This window comes from Delphinus delphis, chromosome 6 (genome assembly GCF_949987515.2).
Source record: "Delphinus delphis chromosome 6, mDelDel1.2, whole genome shotgun sequence".
Lineage (NCBI taxonomy): Eukaryota > Metazoa > Chordata > Mammalia > Artiodactyla > Delphinidae > Delphinus > Delphinus delphis.
Window position 1 is genome coordinate 2,087,539 of NC_082688.1, and position 16,540 is coordinate 2,104,078.

The window sequence follows — 16,540 nt, forward strand, 5'->3', positions numbered from 1 at the left end:
GGAGAGGTGTCACCCAGGACCAGCAGGGGGACACGGCAGTCCCCTCAGACACTGAGCCTCACAAGCTCCAGCTCAAGTAAAAACCTGCGTTTATGTCGCACAACATCCCCTGTGGGTTCAGACTCTCTGTACGGCTAGCGGGGCTCAGCATAGCCTGCTGCTAAACGCTCCACGCACTGCAACCGGCTGCTCCTGTGCTCAGAAAGCCCCCCGCCCCGGGCCGGGGGGAGAGGGCTGCGGGCCGCCCGTGGTCAGAACGTCCATCCTAGTCGGGGAGTCGCCCACCTCTGGGGAGAACTGTTGCCACCGCGCTGGGCAGCCCGAGCTCCCCACGCCAGCCGTGGGCCCCGACCTGCAGTTTAAACTTGTGTGCAGCGGGTGAGAAAGGAACCTTGAAAACCCCTCGATGAGGCTGCCGCCGGGCTACCCACAGCCGCGCGGTCCAGGCTCGAGTCCGCGGAATTCTTTCCTTTCCGTTGGCCGAGGCAACGAGGGAAAGGGGCCTCCTCGGAGGAAGGTGCCACACACCTGGGGACAACTAGGCGCTTCTGGTCCTGGGACCCGGGGAATCCCCAGGGACAGCCCGTCCTCCCGTCCCATGTGCAGGGATGAGTCTCAGACGCCACAACCAGACAGGAGACGTTCTGCCCAGCAGCAAGCACGCCGCATGCCCCTGCTGCCACGATTCTGAAACCTTCCCACAGGGTCACTGCTCCGGGGGGGACTCAATCTGCCCGGCGGCTTGGTCACAGCTGCCCGCGAGCACGGCACAGGACGGGGCTCCTGCTAGGCGTCGTTACCGTGGGCGCTGGAGGCCGGGGGCCGCCTGTCTCGGGCGATGCTCTCCCACTCCTTCTTCACCAGGACGTACAGCCTCATCGCTGCCTGCGCATCTTGAATCTGGGGGACACACAGCATCACCATGACTGTCCCGCTGGGCGACAAGCATGGCCACATACATGCCTGTCCACCCCACAGTTCCCGAGTCCTGGCATCAGACACCGACAAGTGAAGGAGAAAACTGACGAGAGCAGTGGTCCAGCACCACGGCCCTCACCGTGCTTCCGCGCCCCAGTTCATGGGAGGGAGGGACCCAAAGCGGAGGGATGAACGTGCTGCCTCGTGGGTGCTCCAGACACCACAGCATTAGGAAGGAGACGGGGTGGGGGACGGCAGGCCCTGAACTGGATGCTGGGGCATGAGAGCCCAACGGCTGGGCTCCGCGGGCCAGCGGGCTCACACGCAGTCCTAGAGGGCCTGCAATCCAGACTGGGGCCTTTGTCTCCGACTACAGTACACTGGTAGCTTTTTGGTGTGAAGTGTTAGTTAAATGTAACCGTTTAGAATTTAACCGACACTTCGCAGGCCTGCTGTGCCGTGTCATTTATCACAGACCAGGAGCTCCTAAAACAGAAGCCGCCCGAGGCCCACTGTGTTTGTCTTCAGCTGACACTGCGCCTCGCGCACGAGGCCCGGCACAGCCCCCAGTCCCGAGGCCTGTCACCCGGGACACACTTACCGAGCAGTGCTCCGTCTGCTGCACCCGGATCCCCAGGACTCGCTCCGCAAGCAGCTTCAGAGATGGCCGTCCACTCTGCCAGGGGAGAGGGCGGCGCACAGCCACGCTCGGGTGGGGCCTCTGTAGGCCCTGCCTGGGCAGGGGAGTTGCCCGCTGAGCCCCGACCCAAGGGACCTTCAGTGTCCCTCCCACCGGAAGTGCCCGCGGCCCTGCGGGTTGGTGACACCCGGTCAGCCCACAGAGGAGGACCAGGAAAGGACTCTGCCATGTCTGCCTTCCGGCCTCAGGCTGCCCTGCTCATTTCAAGGGCAGCTCTGCCTCTGGAACAGACACGATGGCGGCTTCTTGCCTGCAGTCAGGGGTCTAATCACAGAGACCAGAGAGTGGAACTCACCTGCCCTCAGCGACACTAACTTTAAAGTTGGCATTTGGCAGAACTTTTTCTCTTCTAAGACTCCTTTTAGTTTTAAAGGTTAAAAGGAAAAACCAAATGAAACCCAACACCTTTCATCAGTAAGCCAGCCTTCAGGGACCAGAACCGACAATCACGTGAACCGAGAAACTGAACTACGCCGTGCGGGGCCGCGCGGCTCCAAGTACCTTCACTTGGCTCCGGAAAGGCTTGTACTTCTGAGTGTCCCGGATCTTCTTCTTCGGGTGACCAAGAAACAACGCCTGGAGGAGAAAATAGGACGGGCGTTTTGTTGTCCATCTGCAGCAGCAGACCCCTTCTACCAAACTCCAACACATGACACACGTGCACACACAAATAAGACAAGCACTGACACGAGCCTGAACTTCTGAGGGAAGATCACCATGGGAAAAGTGATGGAAGGACCATGGGCATGAAAACAGCCTTGAAACCGGGGAAGCGGGAGACTCAGTCACCAAGGAGCCCGCAAGCGGCTGAAACGCGGGTCTGCGCGGGGAGGGAGCACGAGATACCGCGGCCTCTTGAAGTGAGAACGTTTATGACAAAACGCGTCTCCGTGGGCAGAGGAATTGTTGGTTTTTAACAGTTCAAGCTCTACTTTCTTTCTTTTTCGGCCGACTGCGCGGCTTGTGGGATCTTAGCTCCCGACCGGGGATTGAGCCCAGGCCCTGGCAGTGAAAGCGCCAAGTCCTAAACACTAAACTACCAGGGAATTCCCTCAAAATTTACTTTTAAAAGACATTTAAGACCAATTTCTATGGGTCCCTGAAACATCGGAGGCTGCCAAGCTTCCAGGAAGCACCGTTTGAAAAGCTGCAGGCCCAGGAAGGACAGTCTCCCACAACTGCACGCCCCCAGCTTCTCGTCCCAACAGGTGGGTCAGCTCTGCCCACAGCAGAGACCCTAAAGGGCTGAGGCTGAGCCCCACTCTCTGGGGCACGGGAAGGGGACCCTCCGAGCCTGCCTGCCGCCCGCTGTGCTGGCCGCCATGGGCCGGCCTGTGACACGGGGAGTGCCCAGTGGCTCCGAGGAAGGGGCGCCGGGGATGCTCCCCGACAGGAGGGGCTCTGCCCTGAGAGGGGTGGTGGCCCACCGGGCAGGTGAGGGTGGCAGAGACAGCGCCCGGCTCTGCCTACGAGGGTGTGCAGGGACCCGCTCCCCCAAGCTGACACGGTGGGCACATCACCCAAGTCACGGAGAGAGCGCGACCACCTGGGACACCGCGTTATGTAAGAGGCGCCTGGAGCCAGCACCTTCAGGTCGTTGTGCAGCGCGTGTCCGACTAGAATCCGGCCCTTCAGCAGGTCTGCCACCTCCTTCTGAACGACTTCAAATTCTTCTCCTGGAAACAAAACAAAGCAGCGGTTTTTAGTGACACGTCCATCACTACCGTGCTGAGCGAGAGGACTGGCAGGCGGGTCTCTCTGCTCAGGAGGGCGATGCCAAGGCCGAGGGGCCGTCCCAGCACCCCAACCGGGGAGAAGTGGGGGGAGCACACTCACAGTCCCCTGCCAGGGCAATTCTGACGGCTGAATCTAACAGTAAGAAGCCAGGGCATGTGTTTGATGTCTTTCCAACCGGAGACGAAAACGAGGCGGGGGTGGCCCTCGCCACAGATGGTGAGAAGCCCGGCTCTAGACCCTGGGCTCCGGAGGCAGCTCTGCTTGCTTTTTCGGAGCGGACCCCTCGGGGCTACGCCCTCCCCTAACGCCCAAAGGGAAGGGCTGCAGCAACCGCGCTTGGGCCCCACGCCTCTGCCCGCCCGCGACCCTAGCAGGACCGGCAGAGCCCGGATGGAGGTGTGGTCAGGCCCTGGGGCTGACGAGCGGCCGGGCCACCTCGGGGGCTGTGCTCCAGGGAACCTGAGAGGTGCAGAGAGCAGAGAGCACGCAGCCAGAGGACGACAGAGCAGCCGCCTCAAGCCCCTGCTCCCAGGATCTCCCCAGGTCCCAAATCTGGGGCCCCCTGGGTGCCTCTCTGCCCTCCCCCAACAGCCTGTCCATTGGCAAACCCTACGGGCTCAGCGTCCAGGCTGTGTCCCGAGCTGGGCCACGGCTCGTTGCCTTGTACAGCCACCTCCCTGACCAAGGGCACAGAGGACAGGCTCACTCCTCCACCCCCGCGCTCCGCCCCAGCCTATGCCCAGCGCCGAGGCCCCCCGAGGGAACCTGCGCCAGACCGGGCCCCTCGCTGCTCACGGCCTCCCCACGGCTTCCGAATCCTCGCGCAGGCCTGGGAGCCCCTCCAGCCTGTCCCGCCTCCCCACCCCTTCCCCACCCCACAGCAGCCTCTCTCCGTCCAGGAACACTGTCCCGGTCTTCAGGTCGGGTGGCCAACAGGCAGCGAGGCCGACGCAAGCGGCCGTGGGAGCCTCTGAGCCCACCCGCCCGGGAGGGAGGAAGACCGCCGGGCTCTCGCTGCGCCCGCGCCTGCAGCAGAAAGGGCCGTAGGGAGACACGGAAGCGCTCCAGCTGCCCCCGCCCGCGTGCCCGTGCTGAGGCGACCCACCCTGCGCCAGGTCATCGGGCCGGATCCCGCTGACCGCCGTCCTGTAGTCAGTCACTGGCTGGGCTGGCTTCACGTACTTGTCATAAACACACTTCCCGTACTGGTTCACCAAGGACACGCGGGCCACGATGCTCTCTTCCCCCTTGGGGCCCACGCCCACCATCTCACAGTCCACGGCTAAGGCTTTAGTCAGGCTGAGGGGAACCAAGGCTCCAGTTTAATCCACTCGCAGGACCAGGAACTGGCACCACCGCTCAGTTATGTGACAAGGACGGGTGTCAGCCGGACGCCGAGAGGCGCCTGCCCAACTCAATGGGAGGAGAGGGAAGCGGGCCCTTCCTGAAGACCCCCGGCCCCGCCCCCCGGGGCCCTGCCCCACGCGCCCCGCGTACCCGCTGAAGGCCCGCTCCTTCACCAGCGTGATGGTGCTCTCGCTCTGACCCAGCCGCTTCCGTGCTATCCTGGCTGCCTCCGGGCCGATGGCTGCTTCGATGTCCGCTGGGTCGACGTCGTCAAACCAGATGTCTTCTCTAAAAGGCAGAGGGGAGAACAGGCTGAGCGCGGGGAGGCGAGCGGGGTCTGCTCTTAGGGCAGCCCAGCCCCAAGTGCCTGGCCGCCAGCCCACCGCTCTGGCTACTGTGATCATCCTGCTGCTTTCCCTTTTAATTACTCGTTAGGGACCTCCCTGGTGGCGCAGTGGGTAAGACTCCGCACTCCCAATGCAGGGGTCCTGGGTTCGATCCCTGGTCGGGGAACTAGGTCCCACATGCACGCCGCAACGAAAGATCTCGCATGCTGCAAGAAGCCTGGGCGCAGCCAAACAATAAATTAAAGAACAAACGACATTCATTAGCTGAAACTTAGGAACTACAAGCAACAGGAAGAACATAAAGCAAAAATACGCCCCCACCCCCAGTCAGGTGTACCGGCTGCTAACGTTTTCTTCTCAGTTACAAAACGGTTCAGTTATGAAACATTTAAGAACCTCAGAGAAACGCGATGAGTGCAGAACATAGACAAAGAGCCCCAGCACCAGGCCCCCGGGCCGAGCCCTGCAGACGTGGGCTGCAGCCGGGCAGGGATGGGCAGCGGTGGCTCGTGACTGCGTCTTTCGGGCTCAGCGTCCATGTCATTTCTTTAGAGGCAGCCTCCTGAGCTCACTGACTGGACGCGCCCCTCTGGCCATCTGCCCCCACAGGCTTCTCCCTCGTTGGATGTATCCCAACCACATTGAAGGAATCACTGAAATAAGTTCAGTGCATCGTCTGTCGCCCTCGAGACAGAGGGACCTGTCGTGACTGCTGTTTCCAGAGAGCGTGCCTGGGGCAGTGACTCGCGGCAGGCACTCAAACTGTTCTTTCCTGAAACCTTCAGCGATGGTGTCCTCAACCCCAGGCAACACACAGCCAGGCTGACTTACCATCACGCCACTCCTGGCTGAGCCATTCAGAGGCAGCCACTGACTTCTGTTCCTCCCCGGGTGGGTGACACCACAGGGTCTGCTGACCAGGCACTGGGTCGGCACGCTGCCCCTCGCGGACCCGCCGCGGGTGAGCACGCTGAGGCTCCGGGCACGTCGGGAACCTGCCCCACACCACCCAGCTAGCAAGACGTGGCAATCGGCTTCACACTCGGGTCCCTGCGGCTTTGGCGTTCATTCATTCCAAAGACCCTTCCTTGGGGCCTCCCACGTGCCAAGCCCTGTTCTAGGCCCCAGAGACAAAGCAGCTGTGAAACAGGCTGTCTCCCTCGTGCCCACATTCCAGGGGAGACAAACAGTCAACAAAGAAACCGACAGCACCAGGGTAAGGTGACGGAGGGGCCAGCAGCCTCGGCCTCCTTAAGGAGACAGGCCTTAGCCGCTGTGACTCGGCTCTCGGCCGGGAGGCCGATTAGGCCAAGACGGTCATCACAGCTGCGCCAGCCCAGGGGTACTTACTCAGTGGGCGGGGCCGGAGGCAAGGTGGCGGTCACCTCCTCAGCTTTGCACTTCTTATGTCTGATTTCTCCTCGTTTCAGGGAAATGTCATCATTGGTCCTTTTCTTCGCTCCTTTCTCATTGCGCTGTGCCCGGATCTTCCTGTTCGTCAGACATCCTGAGGGCACAGAGCCCCGTGTGGCCTTGGGGTCTGTGTTTTCTGTCCCCATCTCATCTCTCTTTGCTTTATCTGAGATCGCTTTCCTGTTTTGTTGGACACCTTGGGGCTGCTTTTTGGAATCCGTCTGAGAGAGAACAAGAGCCTCTTCCGGGGCCTGTGATTTTTGTTTCAGCAACTAACGGAACCCAAGATAAAACACGAAACACGTTTTAATTTGGAAAACACGCACAAAGGATTAAGAAGGCTTACACGTGTGTGTGTGTGTGTGTGTGTGTGTGTGTGTGTGTGTGTACAAGCAACCTGTTTCCACATTTAGAGTTAACTCCTTCACAGCTCAGGCCAACAAGCTGGTGCATGGCAGCCACCTTCTTGGTTTGCTACTGCTGTGAGGGTCTCAGGAAGAGAGGAGTGTGTCCAACAAAAAGAGGCTGAAAAAGGGCTGACAGCCGCACCCCTGCTCTCCTACACGGAGGGCTGAGGTCTCCCAGCCCAACCTCCTCTTGCGTGCAAGTCCCCGGTGTGGCCATTCTCAACACGGTTAGCACCCTGCTACGTGGCAACCAGCTGAGTGATCAGGCGGGTTTCTACTTACCTGTTCCTATAATGTTTAGAGAAGAAAATACTTTCTTGTATGAACTGGAGAAAACACAAAGTTTTTTCCATAATAAATATCTCTCTGCTTGCTTAGTTTTGCTTTACTTTCTTGAGAGAAAGAAATAAAGTTACAGCTCAAGAAATCAGAGCACCCGGGGGTTGCCGGAGGGAAAATTTCATCGGCCTGTGTGTCAAGACAGGAGAATGCTTTGGACTCTGCCCTAAGGTGCCCGGCTGTGTTAAGAAGCTCAGAAGCTCTTACGTTCCCGCTCTCACTCTGAGGCTCCCTCCGTAACCGATTTCAGGAACTAGAAGAGACTTTGAAGGTCACGCCCCACGGTGTGAATGTGCACCCCCGTCTGCCATCTGCTAGCTAGCTATGCGACCTTGAGTCAAGGTCCTTAAACTCTGCCTCATCTAGAAAACAGCGATGACAACAGCAGCCAACTCAACGGAACTGGAGAGAATTTATGAATGAAGCAGAGCAAACAGCATTTAGGAGACAGTAACCTGTAACCTGTAGGTAAGTTTGGGCCACTGATTCCGAGAAAGGCAGTAGGTTCAACACGGCATTACGAGCAGGGACTTGGGCGTCTGACTCCTGGATCTGCTGAACCGGCTGCAAACCTGGACACCTTACGTAACCTTTCCGGCCTATTTCCTCGTCTGTAAAGTGGAGATGATTAAGGACTCTATCTCAGGGTTGGTTAAATAAGAACACATGTAACTCAGCCGACAGCGTCTGCCCATTTTAAGAGCTCAGCAGCCGGCGGCAGTTGCTGTCAACGCTCACCTATTAAAGGTCCAGGGTGTCGCCAAAATCCTTTACATCAAGTCCCTGCCATTCACTGGCTTGCGAGCTCGCCGCCGCCCTCAACAGGCCACCTCTCTGTGAACCGCTCTGTCCACAGCGTTCACGCCAATCTGCGCTCCCTTGGACCCCACAAGCCCTTCTCCGTTTTTCCATCCGCGGGGCCCCCGCGGCCTTACCTCCTCCTGCAGCGCCTTCCAGTTTTGGGAAAAGTCCTCCGGTGCCTTTGGAGGTCGCACCACGACCACGCCGGGGCCGTTTCCCGGCTTTCTGCCTGCTTCTCGCGCTTTGTTCTTCCAAAATCTTTTCTTCCTGTTTTTCTTCCGATTCGGCTTCTTGACGAGCTCGGGCTCAGGCGCGGGGTCGCCCGGGGCGCGCTCGGGGGCCAGCACCCTCGCCTTCGTCATGCCGGCACCGTCCCGGCCCCCGCGCCCATCCACGGCGGCGCCGCGGCCCCGGAGCCGAGCTCTGCCCGCCGAGCACAGGTCCCGCCGGACCCCAATTCGCCGGCCGCGGTGACAGCAGCGCGCGGGACCCCGGAAGCCGCCCCGCGCGAGTCTCCACACGTGAGCGCCGATCCCAGGAAATGCCCTTCTCTCGCCGACCGGCTGGAAACCGGGTCTTCGCCTCTGGTTCCGCGCGGCCGGGAGCAGGGCGGGGCTCTTTGTCTCCCAAGGAAAAGGGCCGCCACCCCGGCGAGCGGCGTCCGCGGTCAGCGACCCAGGATCCGGTTGGGGTAAGCCCGGGATCTCCCCGAGGGCCGGCCTGGGGCCGAGAAACGTGAGCGCCGGAAGGGAACTGGGGGGGGGCCGCCGTTGGTGTAACACCGAGGCCCGGCCGGTGGAGGGCGGGGCAGGCGGCCGCCAGGGGGCGCTGGACGGCCGGGCCTGGGAGCGGCGGGTGCGGAGCGGACTCACAGGGACCCCGGGCAGCTGTCTCCCGCCCCGGGGTCCGAACCCGGCCCATCTTCCCTACGCGGCGGGGAAACTGAGCCCCAGGGACGGGAGGGAGCAGCCCAGGTCGCACAGCCTGCTTTCCCAGGGCCGTAGTTCAGCAGCATCCGATAACAATAATAAGCACTGTAACAAGTGTTGAACTGTGTTATTTTGTGTGACAACAGTGATAACAGGTCACTTGCGCACCATGCCTTGGCTCTGGCAATACCTGGATCAGCGACACAGGTGAGGCCTCCACTTCCCCAAAGCTTCCATCCCGGGCTCTGTACGTGCGTGGGGGCCTTCAGGGAAATACAAATGCTAAATCAACAATTGTGGATAGTAGTAATTGCGACGAAGATGATGAAGTGAGATACAGTGGTACGGACTTGAGGAGTAAGGCTACCCAACAAAATGCAGCACGCCCAGACAAATAGGAATTTCAGATAAAGAATAATTTTGAGTATAAAAATGTCCCGTATATTAGCTGCAATTTGGGGGCATACTTAACCCCCCCCCCAAAAAAAGCATCGTTTACCTGAAATTCAAGTTTCGCTGCTGTCCTAATTTTTATTTTCTAAATGTGACACCTTTCCCTGGGGGGCCACTTAGATGGTGCCACGAGGGAGGTGACATTTGAGCTGAAACTAGAGCAGCAAAGCACTGGGCGTATTTGAGGAACGGAAAGCAGGCTGGGGGGGGCAGTGGCTGAAGGTCTGTGAGCAGTGTGGGGATGGCTGGGGAGGCAGGCAGAGGGCTGGTGCCACCGTCCCGGTTCTGTGGGCAGCCGTCGGCTACAGGCACAGAGCAGGCAATAGCTGAGAGGGAGGGAATGAGGACAGGAGAGCGGGAACAGGTCATGGAAAGCAGGGTGTCCATAGGAAGCAGGTGTGATGGTGCCTCAGCCAGCCGGGAGGCACAGTCACACAGATGGGAGATGAATCCCACCCCCGCTCTGTGCTCCCAGGCGCAGGACCGGTGGCTGTGCTCTGAGCCAAGGCCCAGCCCAGCCCAAGGCCGGGCGGCGGCGGGAGGAGCCTGCAGGCCGCCCAGCCCCTCGGCCCCTGCCCTGGGAGGAAGCGCTCACGAGTAAACACAGCCTCATCATCCAGCCCAGCGGGTCTGTCGCATTCCACGCCGGCCAGATTGCAGTCGCTCTCCCTTCCTGGGAGGATGAGTGAGCTTCGCCTCCAGGGGAGATGTGTGCGGGCAATTCTCATCTCTGTGCCCCTCGTCCTCCTGGGCTGCTGGGGACTCCCTGATTTCCGGCAGGTGGGTGGACCCGAGGGCTGCGGTGCTGGGGGAGCCCCGAGAGCTGGGAATCTGGGCTCCGCTGGGTGCTGAGGGCGGGTCCCTGGGGGAGAAGCGGCTGCCCGACAGCCCTTGGGCCAAGTGGGAGGAAATCCGAACTTGGGGTTCAGGGGCTGAAGTGGGCTCACTGGAGAGGGAGTTGGCCTCGGTACTGTCCACCCACCTGTTGAGGGGCAGACCCGGCTAGGCGGTCTGAGTGGCTTGCCTCCTCTCCATCCTGGGCCCCCTCTCCATCCTGGGCCCCTTCTCCCCCCCACCCCCCCCACCCCCCGCCTGCTCCTCTCCCACACCTCCTTCTCCCTCGTCCTCCCTCACTCATCCTTTCTCCCACAGCAGTTTCTTCAGGCTTTGGAGCCAGAGGAAGTGACCGCTTACTTTGGCCCTGATGTTGCCTCCGAAGGTACTTGTCCTGGCGTCTTCCTTGCGAGGGGAGTTTCTCAGAGCCTGCAGGGGGCATCTCACCCTTGGGTCAGGGACCTTGGCTTTTCAGTGGCTCCGCTGAGAGGAAGTCAGAGCTGCTGCTGTCACCCCGTTAATTAGTTCTGTTACTTCCTGCCAAGTCGATAAAGACTGGTCTGGGTGTCCTGGGCCGGGCTGGGGTTGTGACCCTGGGATTCTGCTCAGTATCTCAAGGGAACGGGCACTAATTAGCTGGTCTCTTCCAACCCTGGGCCTCCCTTTGGGCTGACTGACTGTCAGGAACTCTTGCAGTTTCTGGCCAGGATGTAAACATTTATCTTTTCTGTGAGACACAAGAAGGGCGCTGGGTCAAGCTCCAGCCAAAGCCTTTTCCTGTCGCTCGTGGACCGTGTCTGTGGACTTCTCCATGGTGCCAGCCCCCTTTCCAAGTAGGGCCATTGGTGATCCAAAGGCAGGTGGGGACCAGAGGCAGGGTAGGCTAGTGGGCAGAGCGGAGGGAATTAGGGGTATCACTCGTGCCTGCCTTCTCTGTGGTCGGGGCCAGATGCACGCTGAGCGATGGCTGGGGTTGCGCTGCGGGCAGGGGGAGCTGTGCTGGAGGGCCGAGCAGGGGGGAGTGAGGGGCCTCCCATCTCCCGCAGCGCCCTGATTCGACGTGGCCCCGCTCACATGCGTCCGTGAGCCCGAGCATGAGGCCGAGGACGGGCGCGGGGGGCTGCCCTGCAGGGCCCCAAGCTGCTCCCTGGCAGCCCTGGGACGGCTCTTCTGGGCCTCCTTGCCACCTCCTTCACCAGCAAGCGGGTGGTCAATGCCTCCCTCCAGCTGCTGGGGGCCCCCCACCCCTGCCTCGCGGGAGGCCTCGCCCTGCTGCCCCCAGGTGCAGCGTCCAGGCTCACCTTCTGCTTGGGCTGTGTGGTGAGTGGGCGCCCAGGCCGGCAGCAGGGGGAGGTTGTGCCGTGGGGACCCCAGTGGGGCAGAGATGCCTCCGAGCCCCCGCTGCACAGCCAAACGTGAGCGCAACACCACTTAGCCAGACTCTGACGCCATGGGGGCCTGTTCCTCGGAGGCTCAGAAAAGCCAGCTGAGTTTCCCAAGGCCACCCAGCTAGCAGGCGGCAAGCCCGGGGAACAGGGAACGGAGAGAGGGTGGGCTTTGCAGTCAGACCTCTGAGCTCAGACTCCAGCTCTGCGCCTTAGTACAGGCGACCTTGGGCCAGGCACTCCCTGGACGTCAGCGTCGTCACTGATGGGACTTCCCAGGTGGTCCAGTGGTTAGGACCTGACGCTTTCACAATGGGGGTCCGGGTTCGATCCCCAGTCGGGGAACTAAGATCCCACAAGCTGCGAGGCCAAAAAAAAAAAAAAAAAGAAAAAGAAAGAAAGGAAAGATTAAGAAAGAAAGGAGTGGTGAAGGCAGCAGCAGTGGCCTTTTGGGTATCTTTGGGGATTGCCGCGCGTTGCCACGATGCACCACTGAACGAGCCAGAGCCGTTTACGTCACAACCACCCGCCTCCCCGCCCCATTCCGGGGTCAGGAGGCCCAGCCTGGGTTGGAACAGATGCCGCTCAGGGCCCATCTGGTGACAGGCAGTGCTGTTCATTAGTGCAGGCCTAGCTGGTCCCTCAAGACCCCCTCCATTCTTGCACACGTGGGGCCCCGCCAGGATCCTTACCAGGCCCTGCAGACTGGGGCCGGGAGGCCTTGTGCGTGACGGGGACTGGAAGCGTGGCTGGGGCCCTGGCAGCAGGTGGTGGGCAGCGAGCGCAGCCCACAGAGGGCATGGCTCCCCCGCTGTTCCACACAGATGGGCTCTCGGACCTTGGACTTGGGCAGGAGCCCTCGGAGGGGGCAAGTCCATGCCTGGTGCTGTGATGGCCCTGCATGGGGGATGGGGCTGTGTGCACCAGGCAGCTCTGTCTCCTCCAGGAGGGCGACATCCTGGTGGGTGCAGACGGGTTCCATATCCAGCCGTTGAGGAGGTGGCGCCGGGAGCTGGTGCCTCCCTGGGGTGGTGCCCAGCCCCACCTGCTCCACAGGCCCGCCCCCAGGGCACCCACGGTTCCAGGTACAGCTCCTGAGAGAGGGAGGGTGGAGCTGTGTCCAGGACAGCTCTGCAGGAGGGACCAGCTCTCCTGATGCCTGGGCCCAGCTCCACCAGCCACCTTTGTTAGCACGCAGGGGAGTGCCCAGCTCACGGGGCAGGCCAGGAGAACACGTGGCCACCAGCCGTGGCCCCAGGCCGTCTGCTTGGTGGGCAGGTAGACCTCCCGCCTCTGAACAGCATTCACAGTTTACAAAGCGTGTTCACAGACGTGCGCGTGGAGCCTCGGGCGGGCCGAGGTCAGCGGTTCCTGGTAGATCCGATGCTGCAGACGGGAATCTAGAGGCCCAGAGATGGGAGGTGGCGGCCGCAGGCCTCCAGGACGGCTCCAGGGCGTGGGCAGGACCAGGCCGGCTCTGCCGCCAGCACGCCCGCTCACGCCTTCCCCAGGCTGCGCCCGGCTGCAAGCGGGGTGTGGTCCTGGGCTCTTCTTGCCATCTCGGGGTGACCCCCTACTCCAGTGTGCGCCCAGCATGGGGCTTTGGGGTGGCCAGAAGGACATAAAAGCCACACAGCAGCTGATGTCTCCTGGTCTTGTGCTGCCCCGAATGCCCAGGCAGCAATGGGATCTGGGCCCGAGGGCTGGAATGACACGTCTCCACCTGGGACGGCCATCCTCCCAAGAGCCGGCCGCCTCTCCCCCGTAAGCTGGCTGAGCTGTCAGTTCTAACGGTCACAACGTGCATGACATGCGAGAGCTTGGGACCTCTCACCCTCTGAGAGTGTTTCCTCCCGAAGAGCTGGGAGGACCAGGATGCCCCAGATGAGTTGGTGGGTGTCCAAGGGCGTGAAACCGGGGTGCTGAGAGCCCGGCTCCAGGAGGGCCAGGGCAGAACTGCTCAGTCAACATAGAAAACTAGCTATGGTTACCAAAGGGGGAGGGGGGAAGGATAAATTAGGAGTTTGGGATTAACAGATACACCCTACTGTATATGAAATAGATAACCAACAAGGTCCTACCGTATAGCACGGGGAACTATACTCAAGATTTTGTAATAACCTTGGACTTCCCTGGCAGTCCAGTGGTTAAGACTGTGCGCTCCCAATGCACGTAGTGCGGGGTCGATCCCCGGGCGGGGAACGAGAATCCCGCAAGCTGTGCAGCATGGAGGAAAAAAAAAAAAAAAAGATTTTGTAATAACCTATAAGGGAAAAGAACCTGAAAAAGAATATACGTGTATGTATAACTGAATCACTTTGCTGTACACCTGAAACTAACACAACATTGAAAATCAACTCTGCCTCAATAAATATATAAACAAATAAATAAACCAAATGCTTAGCCAATTAGTGATTAAAAAACAAAAAGGAGGAACCGCTCCCTCAGTCTCCCTGTGCCGGGAGACGGGCCCTCTCTGGCTCCCCACACGCCCTGTGAGAAAGCGAGGGTCGGCCCATCCACGCCCTAATCCCCACAGTAAGCGGCGCACCCCCAAGCCCAGGAGTGCGGGGTGACGGAGGGGCCTGGCCATGGAGGCCGCGAGGTCAAAGCCACATCTCACCTGCTCTCTAGGACCCTGGCTCTCGGCCCTGCCCCCCGCCCCACCAGGCCGTCCTCCTGCCCCTCGCCTGAGGAGACAGGCTGCCAGGAGCCTCCTGCACCTGGAGCTGCTGGTGGCCGTGGGCCCCGACGTGCACCGGGCTCACCGGGAGGACACGGAGCGCTACGTGCTCACCAACCTCAACATGGTGAGTGCTCGCGTGGGCAGCGGGCTCTGTGGGCGGCGCTGACCCGGCGAGGCTCAGGGTTCCGGGGGGGCGGTGGCTGTCCTCAGAGACCACAGCCAGCCCGTCCTCAGGAGCCTCTGGACACAGCGCCCTGCGCCCGGGGCTTGTGCAGAGCGCCAGTGAGCTGTCTCGTCTCGGGGGCTGAGCTCAGTACGAACCTGAGGCTGGGGTCACGCTTGGGGCTCGGGGCCCTGGGGTGGGGAGGGGTGTGATCTCTCTCCCTTACCCCACTGGGGAGTGCAACCCCCAGCCTCTTGCTACTTGGGTCCCTTCGCCCGGGGACCCTCAAGCCTGGCCTCTCCCGCCACGTCCCTTTGATCCGTGGGCGTGTCGGCCAGCACTGCCCCGGCGGCAGCAGGCTCTCCCAGCGCCCTTCTTGTGGGTCCCCCCATGTCCGCAGGCCTCCCCTTCCTTGGCTTCTAGGGGTAATGGTGGGGCAGGAAGCACAGCTCCCACTAACCATTACCTCAGAGAAAAAGAGGCAGCACAGAAACAGGTGACTGCAGCACCTGATGACACATTCAGCCTGACGGGCTGTGCCCGGCCACGAGCGCATTCACACGTGAAACACACATACACGTGTTCTAAGGCGGCCAGGTAGGCTTCCATAACGTCAGGAGATTAATATCACCGCCGGCAGCGGCAGGGCCGGCATTGCCCCCCCGGTAAGTTGGCCCCGGAGGGCAGGCAGCCATCCTAGAACGTGGGGTCCTTAGTACCATCTTGTCCCCGGCCTCAGGTATGCCCAGCTATTCCGGACAGAAGGAAAAGGTCCCCCAATCTCAGAGCCCCAGGCCCTCCGACACCTCTCCTTTCCCATGTGTTCTCTGGGCCTCGCTCCCTGGAGGGAGTCTGGGTCCCAGAGGCCACACCCATGCAGCCGGACCCCTGGAAAAGCTGGCTCAAGTCCAGGACAAGCCTGCTTGGGTTTCCACCTGCCGACTCCAGAGGTGGAAAATATTCCCTCTAGGTCACTTGAAGGCTACTGTTTTCAAGTTTTGGGGGTCCCCCCACCTCGAATATGCTGAAATTTGGTAATCGAACCACACTCCCTGTGGTCATTCAACATGTTTTATGAGGGCCAAGGATGGTCAGGTGGTAGACTGCAGCCTGGCTCTTGCCCAGATGGTGTCAGTCGTGGTAATGGCCAGTGGCATGACTGGGCACCCACCTCATGCCAGCCGCACTGTTCCTAAGTCTGCCAACAACCATGGAAGGCTTTCTCTCCATTTTACAGGTGAGGAAACTGGGGTCCTGAGCTTAGTAGACGGGATCCCGAGCGTACAGGTAGGAAGGGGCGGAGCCTGGTTCAGACTCAGGTCAGCTGAGGCCGGTGGTACCACGTCCTCTAGGGCGCCACGTCTCATTTAGAGGACAAGCTGGTGCAAGCAGCTGCAGTGCAAGTCGACCACAATCAGCGTCTCGGCAGATGTACTGGGAGAGCTGGGAGCCTGGTGGGGGGAGCCTTCTCATTCGGGTGCCCGGGAAAGGGCTCACGGTGGGGCTGCCCCGTGGAAATGAGCAGTTTAAGCGAGCAGAGGTGAGAGAGGTGTTTCAGGCAGTTGGACAGATGAGAAAGGACAAGGTAAATGCAGTCCGAGAGAAGCAGTGTTTGAAAGGAACGTTCTAGACTAATGGCAGTTACTCGCATCCCGTTGTTTTGGGGTTTCTCTGTGTCGGCTAACCTTCCTTCTGACTGTCTCTATGGCTGGCTCCCAGGCCCAAGAACTAGCATTTCGGGTGCCCTCCCTGCTGATGAAGCATCCTCTCCAGGCAACCCCACCCCCACCCCCGCCCCGGGCCCCTGGAAGTCAGCAGCGCCCACGCACACGTATCACCTCTCCCGCCCGCCCTTCCACAGGGGTCAGAGCTGCTTAGGGACCCATCCCTGGGAGCTCAGTTCCGAGTGCACCTGGTGAAGATGGTCATCCTGACGCAGCCCGAGGTAGGCGCTGAGCTGGACCCCCGTCACTGGGAAACCGGTTTCCGCCTGCGGATGCGCACAGAGCCGTGGGGGTGGTGGCAGGGCTTCCCGCCAGCCGGGCCTGGACCTGAATTCCGGCTCTGCCCTGGCACGCAGC

The 16,540-nt window shown here is 60.8% G+C and overlaps 2 protein-coding genes across 6 annotated transcripts in view; one reads left to right on the forward strand and one right to left on the reverse strand.

The window, feature by feature from the left end:
• Nucleotides 1-72: 72 nt before the first annotated feature.
• Nucleotides 73-8,547, reverse strand: REXO4 (REX4 homolog, 3'-5' exonuclease). 3 transcript variants are annotated; one of them, XM_060013821.1, is made up of 8 exons: nt 8,144-8,547; nt 6,400-6,734; nt 4,853-4,990; nt 4,461-4,654; nt 3,206-3,294; nt 2,120-2,194; nt 1,520-1,648; nt 73-900 (listed from the first exon to the last, which is right to left on the reverse strand). In XM_060013821.1, the coding sequence occupies exons 1-8, from the start codon at nt 8,369-8,371 to the stop codon at nt 787-789; spliced, it is 1,302 nt and encodes a 433-aa protein (XP_059869804.1). In that variant the 5' UTR covers nt 8,372-8,547; the 3' UTR covers nt 73-786. The 3 variants fall into 3 exon arrangements, with proteins under 3 accessions (XP_059869804.1, XP_059869805.1, XP_059869806.1); XM_060013822.1 differs by having other exon boundaries at nt 1,520-1,652; XM_060013823.1 differs by having other exon boundaries at nt 1,520-1,594; nt 8,144-8,545.
• Nucleotides 8,548-9,899: 1,352 nt separating this feature from the next.
• Nucleotides 9,900-16,540, forward strand: part of ADAMTS13 (ADAM metallopeptidase with thrombospondin type 1 motif 13) — a 30,868-nt gene continuing 24,227 nt past the window's right edge. Inside the window, exons 1-4 of one of the 3 annotated variants that reach the window (XM_060013827.1) lie at nt 9,900-10,171; nt 10,544-10,610; nt 14,245-14,420; nt 16,321-16,404. In XM_060013827.1, coding sequence (XP_059869810.1) covers nt 10,073-10,171; nt 10,544-10,610; nt 14,245-14,420; nt 16,321-16,404 — 426 coding nt within the window. In that variant the 5' untranslated portion in view covers nt 9,900-10,072. The remainder of the gene's footprint in view (nt 10,172-10,543; nt 10,611-14,244; nt 14,421-16,320; nt 16,405-16,540) is intronic. The other 2 variants (XM_060013825.1, XM_060013824.1) reach the window with 2 other exon arrangements.

Coding starts and splice junctions, on each gene's coding strand:
- REXO4 (XM_060013821.1), bottom strand. CDS start 8,371: ATGACGAAGGCGAGGGTGCTGGCCCCCGAGCGCGCCCCGGGCGACCCC. Junction 3,295..4,460: donor GCCCGATGACCTGGCGCAGG/GTGGGTCGCCTC, acceptor TTTTGTTTCCAG/GAGAAGAATTTGAAGTCGTT. Junction 2,195..3,205: donor CGCTGCACAACGACCTGAAG/GTGCTGGCTCCA, acceptor TTTCTCCTCCAG/GCGTTGTTTCTTGGTCACCC.